At 33.7% G+C, this 21,171-nt stretch overlaps 1 protein-coding gene across 2 annotated transcripts; it reads right to left on the bottom strand.

Moving 5' to 3' along the window:
- Positions 1–7,616: 7,616 nt before the first annotated feature.
- On the bottom strand, positions 7,617–17,092 carry sl (small wing phospholipase C gamma 1). Of its 2 annotated transcripts, none has more exons than XM_090102183.1 (12): positions 16,515–17,092; positions 16,007–16,145; positions 15,768–15,930; positions 14,951–15,151; positions 14,521–14,636; positions 13,509–14,439; positions 13,164–13,345; positions 12,550–12,727; positions 12,283–12,348; positions 11,245–11,448; positions 10,150–10,975; positions 7,617–9,712 (listed from the first exon to the last, which is right to left on the bottom strand). In XM_090102183.1, the coding sequence occupies exons 1-12, from the start codon at positions 16,870–16,872 to the stop codon at positions 9,465–9,467; spliced, it is 3,612 nt and encodes a 1,203-aa protein (XP_089958309.1). In that variant the 5' UTR covers positions 16,873–17,092; the 3' UTR covers positions 7,617–9,464. The 2 variants fall into 2 exon arrangements, with proteins under 2 accessions (XP_089958309.1, XP_089958314.1); XM_090102188.1 differs by having other exon boundaries at positions 11,245–11,436.
- Between the last annotated feature and the right edge of the window lie 4,079 nt (positions 17,093–21,171).

Genomic DNA, 21,171 nt, shown 5'->3' with positions numbered 1-21,171 from the left:
ATACTTATTTATTCTTTAACTCTTGACATCATACTTTATGTTTTTGAAGATTCAAGTCACTATTGAAAATCAGGGGTTCGTCAAACGAACACCATGACTATTGTTAATCACCCCTTTTTCATAATTAAGAAAAGCAAGTTCTGCAAATACAGAGTAATTTTCAATTTCACACCCACTGTTAACTGTGACATGACATACTCAACATAAGATCATAAATTTTTGTATTTGCGAGGCTATCGACTACCCGTACGTATCGACGCCTCCTATATCCTTGTATCACTATTGTATACCATATCGATATTATAATTATAAATACATCATAAACGAAGGTCAATTACTTAAGATAACGTATCAGCCCTTCGGGCTAGCGTCAGCTCAAATAATGTTTGCAACAGTCACAAACTGGACTGCTGAAGAACCAAGGGACTGTGGCCTTTACTTGGTGATCTACATGGGCAATGATTTGCGTTCACCAGAACAGCATGCACACCACATTGAAATGAAATGAAATGAAATGAAAGGATTTATTTTGCAAGAAATGTGAAAAATTTACATATGTTATATTGTTTCATTATTCCGCACAAATCGTCAATTGATTGGCTTGCAGAGACTTTGGAATTACAATTCAACTCAATTCAATTCGAAATGAAAGTTCGTCTCTAACCTACTTTGGAATATCAATCCGATAGAATCTATTCTGACACCCGAGCGTTGCTAAGATTTTCTACGAATGGTTTGGAGCACGGAAGCAAATTTGAAATTGGCGATGGAAATTAAATTGAAAGTGTCAGTGCCTTAAAACAGGCTTAATAGCAGGCAGTTGGTCCCTCAAGCAGGCATACCACCTCTTAGGGTTTCTCAACTTTGCAACCTTCATCACCCTCCGGGGAAGGATGCACTGCCGCATGCTATAGCGCCAAGGAAACGCCTCTCGGGGCTTATTACCTTTGCAACCTTCATCACCCTCCGGGGAAGGATGCACTGGCGCACGCTGCAGCGCTACAGAAACGCCTCACAGGCTTATCACTTTTGCAACCTCTATCACCCTCCGGGTAAGGATGCACTAGAGCACGCTGCAGCGCTACACGAACGCCCCACGGGCTTATTATTATTTTTGCAACCTCCATCACCCTCCGGGGATGGATTCAGTGGCGCAGCACGCTGCAGCGGTACAGGAACGCCTCTCAGGCCTTTTATTTGAAACCTTCATCACCCTCCGGGGATGGAAGCACTTACGCACGCTGCAGCGCCACAGGAACGCCTATCAAGGTTTGTCATCGTTGCAAATTTTATTACCCTCCGGGGAAGGATGTACTGACACACGCCATAGCGCTACAGGAACGCCTCTTAGGGCTAATCAACTTTGAAACCCTCCGGGGAAGAATGAACTGCCGCTCTTGTTAAAGATCTAGTTCAAAAACATCTTTTAAAAGCAAGTAAGTGAAAAAACAAGTATAATATCTACCAGCCGTATCCAATTCACAAGATAGTCTTGGCAGTGAAGGAAAGGACCTTGGACCCAGTGTCATTGAAATGTTTGCAGTAATAGCTTTCCTAATCTTGACTGTCGAGTTAGTAAGAAAAAATTTCATTCAAAGGCAGAACGAAATCTCTTTGACAAGAGTTATTAGTTTGAACGTTTGAACACTTCACAACCTTCTAGGGCTGTACAGCTAGGAAGCCGAATTCTCGCGCAATTGCACCGGCTCCTAATACAACGTGCTCGAACAGTCGACACAAACATTTCCATTCAGAGGGGAATTCTACAAATAAATTTTGATCACAGCTCAAACAGCTTACGTTATTTCAAGTAAGACAGTCTTAAACAACCGGCTCTATTGCCTCGAGTTCATTATAATAGTACCCAAGTGGAAGAAACCCTCTTTGCACCTAGACCGCAAGAGGCGTGCTACTATCAGGATAAGTCCTCTCAATCGTTCACTGACAAACACGCACAGGTTCAGCTCCAACGCAAATACAGAACCTACAGCTGAAAGTCTGGCTCATTTTGAATAGGTCAACCTGTTGTACACCTTGATGGACAGCTAAAAAAAAAAAAAAAAAAAAAAAAAAAAAAAAAAAAAAAAAAAACATACATAGACTGCTGGTGACCACTGACCAGGCTATAAAAGGATGCTAAATACTTAGCTAAATTATGTATAACTGACGGTTTAGTACACTATTCTTATACATAAAATCAGTCAGTTTGTATTAAAATAAAATTATATTAAAATTTCATTTGATCATTTAAGCAAATATTAATTACCTTAGGGTATTTCCTTAGCTAGAACAAATCTTTCAAAATTACAAATCCGGAAGGCAAGGAAGGTTATTCAAAAACTCTTATCGAGATATTTTTAAAATAAATCAGCATAATAAAAATAATTATTTGACTATGTGATTTATAAAATTAATAAAAAATTGTTTGCATTTATTAACGCGCAGCTACTATACTGTGATTACTGTTATTAGCTTTTGGACGTGTTCTCTATTTATTCCTGTTTACATTGCAATTCAAAACAATGGGTCGAGAGTGAAGACGCGTTTACCTCGCATTCCGCAAGTTAGCTAAATTATTGTCACATATTATGTAAATATGAATCCAGTTTCAAGCGCATTTTCCAATCCATAAGAGGTTCTCTGACTAATCTCTTTATTACTACACAGCATCCGGTGAGACCAGCTACAGCGGCTATCATTGGTGGCAGGGTAAAGTGAGCTCTTTTAGAGTCGAGTTTGAAATCTGGGTAATGTTACATAGTTATATGTAGTAGCATCATCAATCTATTTGGAGATATATCTAGTTATATCTAGCTATGTTTATAAACATTATTATTTACGTACATATTTTTAAAGAATATAATAAATTCGATCACAAGGTGGCATTCGAACCCCCGTCTTTCCGCCACATGGTGGAATTATTATTATATTATTGTCGTAGTGTATCTAATACTAATCAAAATAGAAGTCATTAGTAATCACAATCGAGATTTTTCAGCCTACTAAGGTTTAAGTGCATATTATACTGATTAAAATGTTGACAAGATATACTTGAAGTATATTTATGGATGTATTTTATGCATGGTATTGAGACAAATTTTCAATAATTATCAAAGTCATGATTTTATACATTATATACTTTGTTTATAGGATGTATATAAGCTTTTTGGGGCATTACTCTATCACATTGTTGCATCTTATTTATCAAGCCACCAGGAGATATCAAACAACTCTCTCATAATGGACTACGGACGTCAAACGGAACACATAATATATAAATTTTACCTTAAAATAAAATTTGTATTATGTTTCCTAAGACGTCCGTAGTCCAGATAAGGTCTTCCTGGTGTTATTTTTGCACCATTCATTCCGTATCATTTATGAGACGAACAATGATAATATTTCTGGTGGCTTGCTGGAACTGTGGTGAGTTTTGTCCCCCACCACTCGCGGCGCTGGCGGCGGTACCACGTGACGGGCTTAAAACTAGCACCATCTAGCGACTTCACGGGGAAAAAGGCGATGTACTCTCTCTCATAATGGACTACGGACGTCTTAGGAAACATAATACAAATTTTATTTTAAGGTAAAATTTATATATTTTTTTTTGGTTGATGAACCACAGGTTTAAGTCTGTTGTGTTTAACTCTTCAATTCCCATGTCTAAATTAATAGCAATTTTGCATTTCTCTTTTACTGAAATAGTTTAGATACATCTGGCGAAGACAAAAACAAAGAAGAAAAAAATTAATTCTACCCCCCATTTTTTTTATGGGGGTGTCACCTACAGGTGACACTGGGCATTGTTTTAACTTAAGACTCTAAAGGACTAACGAGGTTTTTCTTTTTTTGGTAGGAATAAAATATCGATTTTTATTATAATAATATTTATTTATGAACAAGTAAGTAGAAAAAAAATACATACCTAATTTATTTTTTGTGGAACGTGTACCAACACTTTAGAAGTAAACCGATATTGCACTTGGCGCACATTTTTCTAGTGCGTTGGTGATAGTACCTGCATCTTCACTGTGAGCAATCGAATGCCGAGTGGTCGTCCACAGTTCCAGCACTCCTCACTTCTGTGGGCACTCTCATTTGTGCTGAAACGCCCCAGGCAGAATTACGGTTGCCACATTCCGCTGGAAATCTTAGTAGGTCCAGTTAGTTTCCATCAGCCCTTTCATCAGCCATGCATTTTGGCAAGCTGCTTCTATGCCAAAACACGTTTTTTATCCACAAATCCAATGCGATCTACTTTTATGATAGGATCCAATCCGTGTTAGTTGGATACAATGGTGACGATGCTGTTGACGACGCCACATGGCGACAATAATTTCATCAGAAGCTTTGTAAGGTCTTTTTTCTTCGGTATTTCGACTTCTTCTTCTTCGTCATGTACACAATTTTCTCCAGAGACGGAAGGGTTATGTTGACATTCTACTTGTGCTCAAAGCGACTAGAAAAATGAAAAATACTAGCGTCATTTTCGTCTCCACTATCTTCGTCAGTCACCACACCATCATCAGGAGGAAAAAAAATAATATCGCCTGAGTCTTCCCTGGCTTGCAACTCCTTGGCAATCTCTTCTAACATCAACCTGTAATACGTAAACAAGCTCTAAAACAATATCACCAGATAGCAATAAGACAAAATATAAACAACAGTCTTGTTGTAACTTACAATGAATTCGGAATAATAAAGTTATTATAATGCCCAGTGTCACCTCCAGGTGACACGGCATATTTTCAGTGCTGTAGTGAAGATGCTATTAGTTATTTTTATCATAAAATATATTTATATTATAGATAATACATTTATTTACTATATGTAACAAGAAAAAAAACAATACTTACAGTCAGGAAATTTTTATATCACTTTACACTTCAAGGAATCACACAAACTCTGACTACTTCAAGTACGCGCGAAACAACTACACAAATTTGATAAATATCATATAGTTAGCTTTGCCAGAAAAAAAACATGAATAGTTCAACTAATAAGCTTTGCTACAAACGTGGTAGAATTCAAAATTAATTTGTCATGTGGTAGAAAAAAAATATTAAACTACTGTCACCTACAGGTGACACTGGGAATTGAAGGGTTAAGTCGATATATGCGTATGCATTAGGGCGTATTCAGAAAGAAAGCTTGAAACTTATAAGCGCTTATCGGCGCTTGTCATGTTCATATATTTTCCTGTCAGTGCTGGTAACCCGCGCAGGAAAATATATGAACATGACAAGCGCCGATAAGCGCTTATAAGTTTCAAGCTTTCTTTCTGAATACGCCCTTAGGTATATTTTCTGATGGTTCCGTGGCTAAAAATTAGAAGTAAAATAACGGAGTAGCGTTCACATATTATTTCTTGGGTTGTTGAGGAAGTGATTATGAGGAAGAGGAGGAGGAAGAGGAATTTTCACACACAAATTTAGAGGATGCGGATGAGGAAGAGGATATTTTTTTGAGGAAGAGGATGCGGATGAGGAAGCGGAAGAGGAATAATCAAAATTAAAAAACAAAAACTTTAAAAATTAAAAATTAAAACAATAGCCATTCTCCTGTCTCTACATATTGATGTTTAAGGTTAGGGGAGTTTAGCTCGCCCGATCGCGAATTTACAAAGCCTGTAAGTACTATACTATAATTTGAGTCACGAGCCGGACTCAGATGAGCTTTTGTTTATGCATATTACTCGAAAAAACCCACAGAAAAAACCTAATCTATATCAGTGCCAGAAGCGACATTAGGCGATTTCCACAAAAAAAAACTAACTGGTAGATATTATTATGTAAGCTTAAACCACTTGTTTGTTTTTAAAAATGACTTTTGACAAACATTATTTGGTAAAATATGTTTCTTCTGAGTATGAGAGAAAATGTTATATTATTATTATGTTTAGAGATACCTAAGTGTTAGGCGCAGATATAAATATGGCGGTAAGACTCTACTCTTGTTCGTTAGTAGAGTCCGACTCGTAACTCAAATACATAGTTTAAACAGGCTTTGTAAATTCGCCGCCCGATCGGATCAGCATCCTCATAAATTTCCTCTAAATTTTGAGGAAGCGATAGCGGAAGAGGATTTTTTTATTTTCATTTTTGAGGATGCGGTAACGGTAGAGGAACCCAAAATATTGCGGAACTTCCGCATTATGAGGAAGCGGAAGAGGAATCCTCAACAACCCTAATTATTTCCTTAAATTTATGCCTTATTATTTACCACAGAAGCCTAGTGGTGTCGTCGGATCTGCTTTTTACCCTAAAAGTAAAGAATTCTATATCTAGATTTTATTTCGACGGGCATTAAGAGGACTACAAGAGCTAGCTGAATTTGAGTGACTCGTGCACACATTAACATAATCGACGACGGTTGATGGAGATCACGATTTTAGATTTTAGACAGATTTTAGTCCTCTTGGCTGGTTTTGTTTTATTTCTCATACTTAATATTTACAAAATTACAAATAATTTATCAGTTTTAAAGTAATTAAAATGGATTCTACAACAAAAACAAATTTCTGGCGGAAATAAATCAGTGAAACAAGCGACACGGCCGCCTAGCAACAGGCTTCGGCCGGAAGTGTCTGTGCACAGGCGTTCACGCACACATGCGTACGTTTTTGGTTTGGTAATAACACTAATAAGAATTTGCGATTTACACGAAATCAAATAAAACACTATTATTCTAGTATGCTGCTTGTAGAATTATTTTCCGAAAAAACAGAATGATTGCATGTAGTTTAGTTTGGTTACTAAGCATCAAAAGATTTTTTTAGAGGTAACTTTGGGATTTTTTTCTATCGAGTAAAATAAGTTGAATTGTGCTTTCAACACACTATCTGCTGAAATATATCATATATTTGTCTGAGATTTTTTACTGCAGTTAAGCATTATAAAACTTGCATTTAGCTCTTCTAGTGCCCTTATGCTAGGCGTCCATTAGGGACAGATCGGGGCGGGTCGCATCGCAACGGGCCGCGGCGCTGCTCCTGCGTCCATCTGTACGTGGCGCGGCGGACCGCCTAGGCGGATTTTATCTAATATCTAACAGACGTGTTTTCGTGCTTGGACTGACATCGCGCTACCATGGACAGCTCCGACGAAGAGATGTTATGGTTTCAAATCAATTGAACAATATTCAAATTATATTTATTTGCAAGAATGTAGTTACAAATTTTAGATGTTTTAATTACAATATTATGTGGCTAATACATTCTACCCGTTGATTGGGTGTGCAAATATTAAAATACAAATATCTAGTACAACAAAAAAAATATTTAAATCTTGCCTACTTATACCTACTTTTGGAGATATGCGTGGACAAACATACAAACACTTTTGAAATTTGGCACAGGTCTTTATTAGAAGCTGATAATATAGATTAACATATCCAAAAACTGGGCATTTCTGAAAATATACAGTAATACATACATATAGAGAAAAAGAATTTTATAGAGGAAATGATTCGTGATATCAATGAACATTTAACGATTATAATCGTATTGGACTTTATTTCAATCAAAGGTTTAATATCCCTTAGTCTATATTTATGAAAATAGTCATTTATATTATGCATCTTTGGTAAATAGAAAAATGAAACGACACACAATAATTATTTTAAATAAAATTTATTATGCTTTATAACAATTATTGACACATCAGATAATTTTACACAATATATTCAAATGTTAATAACCAAGTGATAAGGAAACTACTTAAAATATTCATAAAGAACTTTATCAACAATACTAACAAAAATTCAGAATAACTTTTATTTCACGATGATGTGTACTTTATATTGTGTCTGGATATAATAATAAAAATAAAAACTTAAAAATAGGTACAGCAAATCTATAGGCTTTCATGGTTACTGAATCCACCATATTACCCCCAATAGTAGTTCATTGATTATTATCTTTTTAAACATTGTATATACAAATAATAGACATTTCACAAAAATCCATCAATACCGAAACATTATGCATTTATGCAAGATTTAAATCTAATGCTTTTTGTAAAATAAGATCTTTACTAAGTCTTGAACAATACATCGAGATTACAAGTGTTACATGAATATGATAAATTGACACTACTAAAAATTATGCATTTTAAACTTCATAATAATCCTTAACATTACTAGACACCTAATACTTACCTACTGTATTTAACATTTAAAAATACTTTTATATTTTCATATTTGAATTTTGATTACATATATACGTTTTAGACACTATTAAAAGGATATAATTTTACATTTAACATTAATAATTATACATTCAATATTCATCCAATTCTTATTTAAAAAATCATTGGTAATATCAATAAAAACGAATGTATGAAAGTACCTATTAGTGATAATCAGATAGTGCTATTAAAATAATTATAAATATTGTTTTTCTTTAATATAGGTATCTAAAAACAGTAGACAATTTTATTATTTTGTACTTGTATGAATGAAAATATGACGAAATTAGAGATGTAAAAAAAAATTAATTGATAGCAATTTCTAATGTTTTAGCCTCGATATGCAGTTAGGAACGCATAAGAAAAATTTTAATCTACATTAAATATTGAAGGAAGAATTTATTTTTTGCAGTATTGTTAAGTCTTCATAATAAAATTTGAAGTTTTTAACTAGTGCGAAGCTATAGAAATCCTGCAAAAAGGCTAAACTTAATAAATCTACATGGTATACTTCAAGTATTAAAAATAGAAGGCATTGCATCGGAATTATGACCCAATATCTGTGTTCTTATAATTCATTTATTCTATACATCTTTGTAAGTTTTAAATGCAATGATCGTTAAATATATTATAAATGCACACTCGTGTATATATCAAAAACATTTTATTGCAAAAATTATAGAAAAAAAAATAAAATCGATTGGAAGAAAAATAGAAAATAGGAAGTATGTATATAAATATTATTTTATACTCTATTCAGCTATAAATAGAATTCTTATTATATTAGATATTTCAATTAGGTATATATTCTGTATGGATTGACAAATTATATTATGCTCATTATCATATTAGGCTATAAATATATTTCAGTACAATAGTCACATATTGTGGCTTTTTATAGATCTATTACTAGTAGTCAAATTACACGCTATCAAGAATACATATATTTTTCATTATACCCCACATACCCCACATATAAAATATCTCAATTCATCACAATGCATACATAATCAATAAATCTACATAGATATATTTTCAAAATCATTTAGCTACCAAATTCATATTTATCGACACTAAAATATTGCATGGACTAAAAATAAAAAAAGTATAAGAAACTTAGTCAGCCATGATAAATAAATATGATTGCATTTCAATGAGTAGCACTTTCTCTATTGCTTTAAGAACTCATACCTAAAAGAAAGATGCCATTACATAAAAAATAATCGAGATAGCTTTGGATAAACTATTTTGTCAAACGAGTTATGTCCTAACAATACTCTAATGTGGGGAGAGTGATATATGAATGAGGAGTGAGGATAGCTCCAGTTCTTCTGAATATCCATTAGTAAGGACGACGCTGCGATATCCCGTACGAAGACATTTGAGCGGATAAACGGCCTGTCCTATAAAATTCGGGTCACCAAACACATCTTCGTCCTGAACGAGGAACCTTATTAGCGCTAAATCTGGATTCTGAACCTCGAACTCGCATATGTCATTCCATATTGGATTTATTCCATTGTCAGCTGAAAATTTTGCATAACAAAATACAAGATAATGTTATTTCTTTAACCTACTCGAAGTACAATGCCAATGTCACTTTGTGTAATTCAAATGATTTCAACGTCGCTTTCGACTAGGAATGATAAATGTATTTTCAAAAGATCAAGATTAAATCAACTGATGTAATGTAAAGATTCGTGACTGCAAAATTGTTGCATCGTACAATGCTGCAAAAGATTGAAATCATGTTAAAAATGGTTTAAATTTAGACTATTATAGTCTTCCTATGTATAATTTGACGCCAATTTCCGTTGTCACATGTTAAGCTACGGCTAATCATCTAAATCTACTGAATAAATATTTAAATATTGTTAACATTTAAAATAATAGTTTAAAAAAAATGTGAAAATATTTTTAGAAGTAAGACCTGTAACACTGTAGTTGTATGTAAATAACTCACCAACAGTCTTCGTGACGAGTTTCACACCGCTGTCGTATTCTGCTCCAATGATTTCTACTTCAACGAATGGACTCGCAGTGCCACGACCCATCTTGCACAAGTGTCTCGCTCCTATCACGCGCAACCTTACAGTTATAGACTTCAATTTATGCTCAATGGGCTTCTTATCGTATGGGTTATAGTGCTCGTCGAACATGAATTCTGGTTTCAAGATATAACCGCATCCACCGTTTTCTTTAAACTTCCCCATATTAATCTGCATCGGTTTGTCTGGAGTCTGATAGTTGAGCGCGACCATTTGCGAGCCGGCGTTCCAGAAAGATATCGGGTTGTAATTCGAGGAGTCGATCCGTTGTCCTTTGGGGTAGATGCGGCTCAATTGGATTGCGTGATATCTCATGAAAAAGGCCGTATCTTGTTGGCACATGAGCCGTTCGGCTTTCGTCTCTGGGAAAGACGACATCTCGTTGAAGATGAATCCTTTGGCGCGTATTCTTTCCAGGTTGAATGCGACAGAGCGGCAATATACGATGAGATCCGACATTTCTTTGGCGATACGCCACGTGCGTTCCATTTTTCTGTGTTGCAGAGATCTTGCGCTCGCACTGTGGGCCGCTTCTTTGATGGCCGAGAGCCACTCCAAGGCGTTCTCCCTGGTGGGAGCGGCCATGTCGAAGGGCGCACACATAGACGGGCTCTGGATGCGCACGATCCAGCGGGCCGACCCACTCTCCTCGCCCACCACTAGCTCCACTACCGCCCCCAATACATCAACTACACCTTTCTGCAATGAGCCCAACGCTGCTGATTCGTTCTCTAGACAAGCCTACACAAAAAAACAAAGTTAGTGGTGCAAGAATGGTGATTATATATACAAAATTTCGTCTACTTAAGAAATGCGAAACAAAATAAAATGTCTGTTGAAATAAAACCAAAAAAGCAAATCAAAATTTAACAAAAAATAAGGAAAAACACTACAAATTAAAATTACTTACTTATTCTTTCGAATTGGGAGCTATTGGGATTTAGATAACTTTTAAGAGAACATAAATTTCACAAGGAATTGAGAATGTCCTTAGGGTAGGTAGAACTCACAATGTTGGGCATGTTGGGCACTTCGATCTCTTGCACATAGTTGGCGGGGAACCAATGGTGTCTCTTGCCTCCGTAGTCCCCGCGCCACCAGCCCTCGTCCGGCTTGTCCACGTTCGTGATTATCGCGTGCTTGCAGAACGACAGCTCGTCGTCCTGCCTAGCTCTGTAGTCGTACAGAGCCTTCACCGTTACCTGTATCATACACTGATTATCTCATTGGCACAGGCATTATAATACTGTATATTGATTGATATTTACGGATACGTCGGGTATTCAAAAAAGTTATTGGAGCTGCAACGTACCTACTAATAAAAAAACGCAAATTCTTATTTATGCGTACAGTACGCATAATTTAGATTATAAGATATGGGGGTCCAAACGTTCTAAAGTCTGTGAATAAATAAGAGTCACAAATCCATTCATATTTTTTTATTACATAAACAACCATTCTACAAAAAGGAAATTTCTCGTGCAATATAAGGATGTTTTTTTTATTTATTATTTGCTTTTGAATTTGTGTTTTCTCAGTTCTTGTAATATCAGCATTTTGAATATTAAATTCATTCTTATTTTAACAATTTAGAAAAAAAAAATAGATTTTATTATTCAAAACTGCATTAATGGCATGGGTAGCAAAGATAATAGTTAACTACGTCACATGACTTCTATAGCACCAAAAATTCTATGAGCTTTACAAATAAACGTGGTATAAAATTTAATACAGAGTATAGCTTCATATTAGCAAAAAACATGAAAAAACTTAAAGCAAGCTTATCAATATTTATAAGACCGTACATATGAAAGCCTAAAGTACTAAGCTAAATAGTTGAAATTTCCAAACTACGACTTGTAAACTTCTCACCAGACACAAAAAATGCGACGCAATGCCGTCACACCCTTTATGTTTTGTCACTAAAGGAATAATTGATAGAAGAGTTAATTAAAATAAAGTTAGTATATGTACATGAAAAAACAAGTGTATTAAAGTAGTAGAAACAATTGAAAAATGATCAAGTTTGTAATAAAAAATATTTATACCTTTGATGTGAACGATGTCGGATCCATGTAGCCTGGAGTACCGTAAACGGAGCTATCATCAGGTTCCTGAGTAAATTTAATAAGTGTAAAAGATCTGAATAATAATAAAGTACCTAGTAAAAAAATTATAAAGGATAGTGTGAAATTAACAAAAAATACATACAACATGCACGTTTTGAGCTTAAACATAAGTACTACGTTATATAGGAAGACAAGAAATTAAAAGGCATCGCCGCGATACATATTTATGTGAATATTTTAACTTACCGTTATTAATCTCCTCACAACCTCTTCACTGATTGGGTACGACAATCTAATTTTCTTGTACAGAGGATGTTTCTCATAAAACGATATGAGTTCAACAAGACTCTCATACTTTACCGTCCCTATAGTATACAATCTACCTTCCTGTTTTATCCTACAATGTTTAATTTCCCTTTCAGACCTGGAATAAATAAATTTTCTTAGCGTTTCGGAATGGTAAACAGACAAAATTCAAGAAATTATAGTTCTTCTTTTTCTTTAGTGACAAGTTCTTATAGTTTTATAACAGCTATCCTTACCTTCTGAAACATTAGGTTTTCCCTGATTAGTAAACAGTGTGACTCTCAATTTGAAAGACTTTTAATAGCAATTCTCTTATAAAAAGTAAGATAGTCATGGATGACGGACATTGAATACGATGGATATTGCCTATAACTTGAGTTCTTAAGACGACCAACTTTACCAAATTTATAATTCATATTTAAGTTAATTTTCTAAAGCTTAAGAAAATTCCAAAAAGTGCACGGATTTTTTTGGCCACCAAATGTCATAACAATTCAGTTAGTATACTGAACTAGCTTGACACACTATGTAATTATATTTAATATGATACAAACCTGAAACTAATAGCATAAGAGCCTTGTTCTTTCTCGCTCGGTCGCACCAAAAAGGCCCCGTCCATATTGGCCTTCCTCAGCAGTTCCTCCGCTTGAGCGCGAGTACAGTATGGGTGATACCACTCTTTGCCCTCATGTTTATTCGGCTGTGGTACAGGCTCTTTTAAGGTTATTAAAAACTCCTAAAAAAGAAAAAGATATTTTAAAATATGTTTGGTGTACTAGAATGTTATGATAATTAATTAAATAGAGATGTTAAGAAAATAATTCAAGAAGCCCAACGTAAAAAAAATTAAGCGTGCGAAAGTGAAAAGAAAAAAAAGTTAGAAGGGACGCATATATTACCTGGCTGCGCAACGGATGCTGTCTATAATGCGTGATCAAGCTATACAAGCTATCGAAACAGACTGTATCGATCAAATAGTATTTCGTCACGCCCCTCTCTTGCTTCAATTTAATACGGCAATGGTTGACTTTCCCTTGACGCCAAAATGATAGACAATAGTCCCCTACGAAGGTCACGCTTTCCCTGACAAGGAATGTTCCATCACCCAAGTGGGAGTGAGCTCTAAGGAGATCCTCTGCTTCCTGTCTATTGCCGGCCAATTTCCCGTGGAACCAGCACTCTCCAAAATGCAATTCATCAGGAGGTATGCTCGCCGTGTCCCCCTCTTGTTCACCGTCACTATCTATATCTGTTTCCGTTTGCGTGCTATAATGTTCTGTGTAATATAGCTTATTCTCAGTCAATACAAATGCGTGCGGATTCCACTCTTTATCGACGGGATCCTCCAATAATAGAATTCCATTTTTAATTGTATTCCTGAGATCAAGATCCTTTCCTTCCTCTTGGCGAAATGCGAAGGAATTCTCCTCTGCGCCTTCTGGAAGTTTCTTATGCTTCAATATGATCTTTTTACGCAAATCATGAGGCGACGGCAGGCAAGTCTCATTCTTTTCAAACGGCTGAACGATCAGCATATCTCCGAAAACATCTTGAAACGCGTTGGCCATTCTTCTTTGTTGCGGTAAAGAGCAGTTATCTTCTATTGACAGAATTAGCGGATAGTCGGAAGTAACGAACGCGTGTTCTTTTATTGTGCGCAACACATCCATAAATCGAATTTTAGTTGTTAATGTATGGCCGTGATAAATGAATGGTGTTCCATCTGGCCCGTCCCAGCAATCCAGCTCAATGCAACGACAACCCGACCTCAGACAACGAACATAAGCTTCAATAGATGATTCACTTGAAAACTGATCACCTGTGAGATAACTGAGGAATATTCCATTGTTAAAATTATTATTATGAGAATATATTATATTAATTATAAATGTAAAAACAGAACAAACTTACGTATTGTGTGAGGAAGAAATCCAATAGTGAGCTAAAGGTCTTGTCATGTCCTGAGTCACATAATCATGTCTACTATCCCATATCGTATTTTGTTTGGAAAACAGCATTTCAACAAACTGTAATAAAACAAAACTTGCTAAACCAGTAGACAAGATGGTAAATGGACCTAAAACTGTACCCTCCCCAAAATATCAACAAATAATGTCTTAATATTATTTTCAAATAAAAATCTATTAATGTTTTACTTTACTCTCTTTACTTGACAAAAATAGTTTTACTTTATATTAGAAAAAATATTTCAAAGCACTTTTAAAGTGAAGCAATGAATTAAAATGTTTTTAAATGACTTGCATTTATATACGACCTAACTGCTGTAGAGAAATATGAACTATGCATAACTGCGACTAAAACCGATTGACTCTACACTTACTTCGTTAAGCGTGAAATAGGGTTCATATATATCTCTTTGAGGATCACGTAGATAGTCTCTTATAAACTGTGAAGCTGATGCTTCGTCCTCACCCAACCTATCATGTTGCTCTTTAATCAGAAATCTTTGAAATTCGTGGAGTGTTATTGTAGTCCCATTAGCACAATATAATGAATGCTTGTCAAAAATATCATGCACATTCTGCAAAAGATATCGGTATTACTTGATTGTACTATGCACATATTCAAATATTTCATATCATTTTAGTATGTTAAGCAAGTTTTTCAGAAGCATCATATAAAAAAATAATAATAATAAATGTATAAAATGACATGTTTTCTCAGTTCACACTGAAGAGGTAAAACATTTGCGCATGTTTGCAGGTCAAGGATTGTTGCATGGATATTTGGAATATTACAATAAATATGAATTCTTAAAAAAAATACATAATGTTAACATTTTTTTTTTCACAGATTTCCAAAATAAAACCTTAACTTATAGATCTTCTAAACAATTTAAAAAATGTTGTGGTTGCATTCATTTCAATTTTATGTTTGTATTTAATTGATTTATTATCTAAAGTGTAAATGATAATAATTTCTTTAAACATTTTAATACTTTATATTTGAACAAATATTATAATATAGAAAGCTAATTTCAATTCAATCCATCCCTGCAATACAGTCTATGATATTCTTATTTAAATGTAACAGCTATATAAAATATAGTGATATAAAAAATTGCTTAGAAGCCATCCTGCTAAATCAAATATAAAAACTAATAAGGAAAAACAGAACATAATAATATGGAAACTTACATTCTCGTCAAATATTAATTTGTGGTAGAGAATAGAAAAATCATCAAAACCAATCTCCCCTTTCTTGCTGGTGTCTACTTCTTGGAATATATCCCTAAGTTTACTTGTTGATATTTTACAATTAATTTTTGGTAAAAATGCCTTTACTTCTTTCAACGTAATCCTGTTTAAAAATAATGTATTAAACAATGTTGTGTAATCCAAGCAACACATACAGTTAAATTCAAAATTTCACTTACTTTTCCTGAGTGTTCTCTATTGCATAAAATTCTTTCCTCAACCACCTCTCAATTTGTAATGGATAAGATGCATTCACAGCCTCTTCTATTAGAAACCTTATGCCTTTGACCCAAGCCTCAACTTCTTTGTCGGTCTGGGCTAAAATGTAAATGGATTCAAACAAATTCTAATTTAAATTTCAAAACAGTATTTACATCAAGAGCAACTCAAACAGTTGCATTCATAGCCTTGACCATGCAAAATATGAAACGGTTCACACCAACACAGTCATAAAAATTCAAGATATTTACATAACATGCCAAGTATACCTACACACCGAGTTCTAATTGTTCCGATAGCTAATTTTGAAATGCTAAATATGTACTGTTTGGTTTTCTTTTTATGATTTGATCTTATTAAATTTTTAGTTTTAACATTGTGCTATTATAATAAATGGAGCTATTTGTGATTATTATTATGTGCATATTTCTGTTTCAAGAATTATTAAGTTAAATATAATTTAATTACCTGCAAATGATGCCGACCGCAATTTAAATTCGGTTCCATAAAAAATGGCAAAGCATTTGGAATTTTCTAGTCTTTTGCTTTCTTCAGGCCATCTATCAAAATCCTTAGATAATTTCCCCAGTCTCACTTCTTTGATGTCTCGAATATCCAAAGCTCCTTCGTAAGCATGTCTTTGAGTAGATCCATTTCTACACCAAATTACTTGATGAGTTTCGCGACGCACTAATAAAGTGCGGCGCTCGGGACGTTTCCGAGGAAAAAATTTAACGACTGATGATCCACGTTCTATGTAAGAAATTAGTTGATCTGCTTCATGGATAAGTCTATCATTGCCCCCGTTGTAACAGACTGAATTCATTGCACTTCCTTTAATATCGACCAGCTACAACTTCATGAGACCACGGCTCAACTGTGACTACATGGGTTACTTTTATAAATATGGTTATATACGAACGACTTTACTTTACCGAATAAACATAAAGTATATTCGTACCCGTGTTTGATACATAATACATATTACATACACACAATTCAATTCTGTTCACTATTTTGTTTGTTTGACATTTCCAAACCAAATGAGCGAGACCATAGAGAAAAGTAGAGACATTTCGCCATACAGTTGGTATCCCTGTTGAATATTGACTACTCAGAGGAATAAAGATTGACTAATAATTAATATAGACTATACTAATATTTTCTCATGAATTTTTTAAATAAAATTTTACATATTTCAAAAAGTAAAATCTAAAGTTCTATTAGTATTAAAAATATGAATAGCATTGTGTAATTCCTATTATGTACATGCCAAAACTAGACTAGAGTATTCTCAGTGTATAACTGAGAATACTCAAGACATGTTGTACAATAATTAAATCTAGTCCCACTTTATTATAGTGTGAAATTTATTCAATTATGCAATACCATGCACACTAATATACAAATACTTGAAAAAAGAAAGAATACATCTTATTTAGCCGTCTTATCACTTAGAAGTTATCTCTTCCAGACAACCAGATTAAAGATAAGAAACAAAAATGTTGTGTGGTTTTATGAAACCACGGTAAAAGTAAAACTGTTCGAACGGTTCCGAACACTGCTTTGTGTAGCGCATGTCGCGTGTCGGTCGGCTGCCGAGTAGGTATACCTACTCGGCAGCCGCGATACACGCGACATGCGCTACACAGACCAAAAAGTTTGAGACGATGTAATAAAAGTTTCACTTTAAAAAGATCACTTGGCTCATCGCTCTAATAATACCTACTATAGAAATATTTATCTATATAAAATTATTAATAGTTTATTCAGGCACCTACTTAACTCTGCCCATTAAATTCAGTGATTTTTCTGTTCGAAACAATATTTAATGAAGCTGCTCATTTTAGACCGGACTCTCAGTGGAGTTTCGTTTGCAAAAATCGCGGACCTAAATCTGACTTCTGATATATATTGTATAGATCCCAGACATCCTATAGACAGATGTTGCCAACCAGTTTTGTGGTCCCCCTGCCCGCACCCCGGTAATTAAATATGGCATACAAAGAAAAAAATAAAAATTTCCAAAACATGCCGTGTGGGGTATCAAATTAAAGAAGTTATTGAGTAGATCACGAATATATAGCATACTATATACATTTCTTACACTTTCTCTAAGATTTTTTAGAAAATTTACAAAAATGGTCCATTTTTGAGTTAAATTCAATATTTCGTACAGTGAAATAGTTGCATGGGGGAGTGGGGGGAGCATTCAAAGATGGCGAGTATATTTTCAAGTTCATATAGTATATAGTTATTTTCATCAAATCCACCACATAGCTCACTTATATTATATTACGAACTATTGAATCATAAACAATGGACTATTGTTAATTATTTAAAATAATAATTAAAAAAATATATTCATGAGTTTTCAATCTATAGTGGTTTAAAGTTAACTCAAAAATGGACCATTTTCGTAAATTTTCTAAAAAATCTTAGAGAAAGTGTAAGAAATGTATATAGTATGCTATATATTCGTGATCTACTCAATAAGCTCTTTCATTTGATACCCCACACGGCATGTTTTGGAAATTTTTATTTTTTTCTTTGTATGCCATATTTAATTACCGGGGTGCGGGCAGGGGGACCACAAAACTGGTTGGCAACATCTGTCTATAGGATGTCTGGGACCTATACAATATATATCAGAAGTCAGATTTAGGTCCGCTATTTTTGCAAACGAACATCTCCTTGGAGCCTGCTCTATTTTGTATTTTACGTCGCTGTTTTGATTTTTCACGGCTCGCAGTCAGTCGCTTACTTAGTAATTCTATAACCCCAATTATTAATTATTTTTGTGACCTAGAACTTTAATTTACAGTCACTTTAAACATATTTAAATATGTACTACCATATTTTTATTACAGCGATAGGATGAAGGATAGGAGAAGGGGCTTCCACAGAGAGAACTTTCCTCAATTATTTACTTGTTATATTGCTAAATTCAAGTTCATAAAAATAAAACGCGCGATTGTGATTTCAATCTTTATTTATTAGAAAAAAAGAAATATACACTTATAACTAGACATCTTAAAATATTTCTGCCGAGAACAGTTTAAACTGTAAAGTAGTATACATAGATCGGAATTTGATTAAACTAAAAATCAGTCATTTAAATAAAGTACAATTTTGTAACCAAAAGGTTATGTATGTGTAATGTGTATACATACAGTAGTAGTTTGTGATTAAATAGTTTTCTATGTAGACACAACATTTATGTATGTTACTGAGTACATTTACAATTTATAATATTTGATTACTTATTATATTGTAAAGTTATGGTAAAATCGAATTTATTTTTAATAAATACTTTTTAACACTACATTACGATTAGAAAAGTAAAGACAATATAATGAGACATGATTTGAATTGTAAAATGTAGTACCTTAAGTATGTACTTAATTTCCTAATAATACATTTAAAAATGTATTCTACAGCTATGGTATGATTTCTTGATACTTTTCTCCAAACAGTCGAATACACAAATATAAATTATATATAATAATACGTACGAGTAAATAGAAGTTCACATACACTTCATATTACATGAACGTACATTTCATGATATAAAATCTTATGATAATGTTTGTTAAATGTAGAAATCATCAAAATACGATTACTATTTTGAGTTTTGGTAATACTTATTACAACACATATTCATAATTATCCAATAAATGAAATAAATAGTTTAATGGTAGCCTTAATTAATATTTCCAATATATAAGTATCGAATAATATAGATAAATGTGTAAGTTGATTATTTCAGATCTAAATATTACTAAGTACTGATAACACCGAGTTTTTAATTACGTATAAATATAGAGTACATGAATAAATTTTTAAATCAATCGTCCAACGAAAAGCGAACTTAAACTTCATTCCATATAATAATCAATCACATCTCATTACAACACCTTTATCGTTTCCTTCTTTACAATCGCTTTGAATACAAATAACTTTACACTGAAGCCTGTTGGCGAATAAATATAAAAAAAAAACATAATTAGCGCTCATTTAAATGTTTATTACAAAAAAAAGATTCAAAAAATAATATCATCTTTTCCCAGTACCAGTGTCAAATTTATTAGTGTAAATTATTTTGTTTTCAAAGCGCCAAATCTTTCTTTTCACAACTCTTATTGCCTTCGTCAAATCTTCAGAAATCACTTCGCCACAATTAAATGGTAAGAGCTCATAAGCAGAAAATAGTCACCTTGTTGTTAAATTGTCCCTGCCTGGAATATTCAAATGCACTTATAAATCACCTAGTAATAAGCCTTTATTCATTCCAGGATAATGCCACGGTGACTAAACTGAACAGAATTATGAGCTCTCCCAAGTATCGCTTCTCGTTGGCTGCACTTAGTTCTATGGTTATCATATAGGACACATAATTGTTCAATAAATGTAAACCACAACACATATAGGAAATATGAAACTCTACGTACTTTAACATTTAAACATTATTTCATACAAATACACAAATGTATTCAACACTGTGTTTTAATATGGGAATGGAATGTTTGTGGCATTTGTTCAGGCGGCTGTTGACACACACAGAAATCTTTAGTGTTATTTCATACACAAACCATATATTTTCGTCTGCATATCCTAAATGAGATCGAGTTACTTCAGTTGTGTTCTATAGTGATGTCTATATCTTAATTTTGTTCAATGAACAACCCTACGCAAGGTGTGTGTATTTTTTTAAACATTTAAATAAATAGTTATCCAATAATTTAAAATAAAGAAAAACGCTGTGCCTTAGATTGCACATAAAACATATATGAACAGATTTGTAGGAAAAAAAAAACTAGAAAGAACATATCGTGCCAAACGACAGCACATATAGTCTTAAGAGTTTTACAGAAAAAAAAAAACAATTCAGAACCGCGCAATCCTTCAAGGGAATGCAAAATGGCGGAATTTTGTGCTTATATAAAAATATAATATAATATGATTTTAATGCGTAGCGTAGGCTGTCCAATACACGTGTGGATTCAGTCATTTCATTATTTAGTTCTTTTTAAGTATTAACTAGGTTGAGAATAACAATAATGACTGTTCTGGATCCAAATTTATCAAGAACATATCAGAAACATTAAGATTTTATTTGTATCAA

Source organism: Colias eurytheme, chromosome 1 (assembly GCF_061535395.1).
Source record: "Colias eurytheme isolate Ceu_HAF_F1 chromosome 1, ilColEury1 Martin Lab GWU primary, whole genome shotgun sequence".
In the NCBI taxonomy this organism is placed as follows: domain Eukaryota; kingdom Metazoa; phylum Arthropoda; class Insecta; order Lepidoptera; family Pieridae; genus Colias; species Colias eurytheme.
The sequence above is the reverse complement of the archived record's forward strand: the minus strand, read 5'-3'. Positions and strand labels throughout refer to the sequence as shown.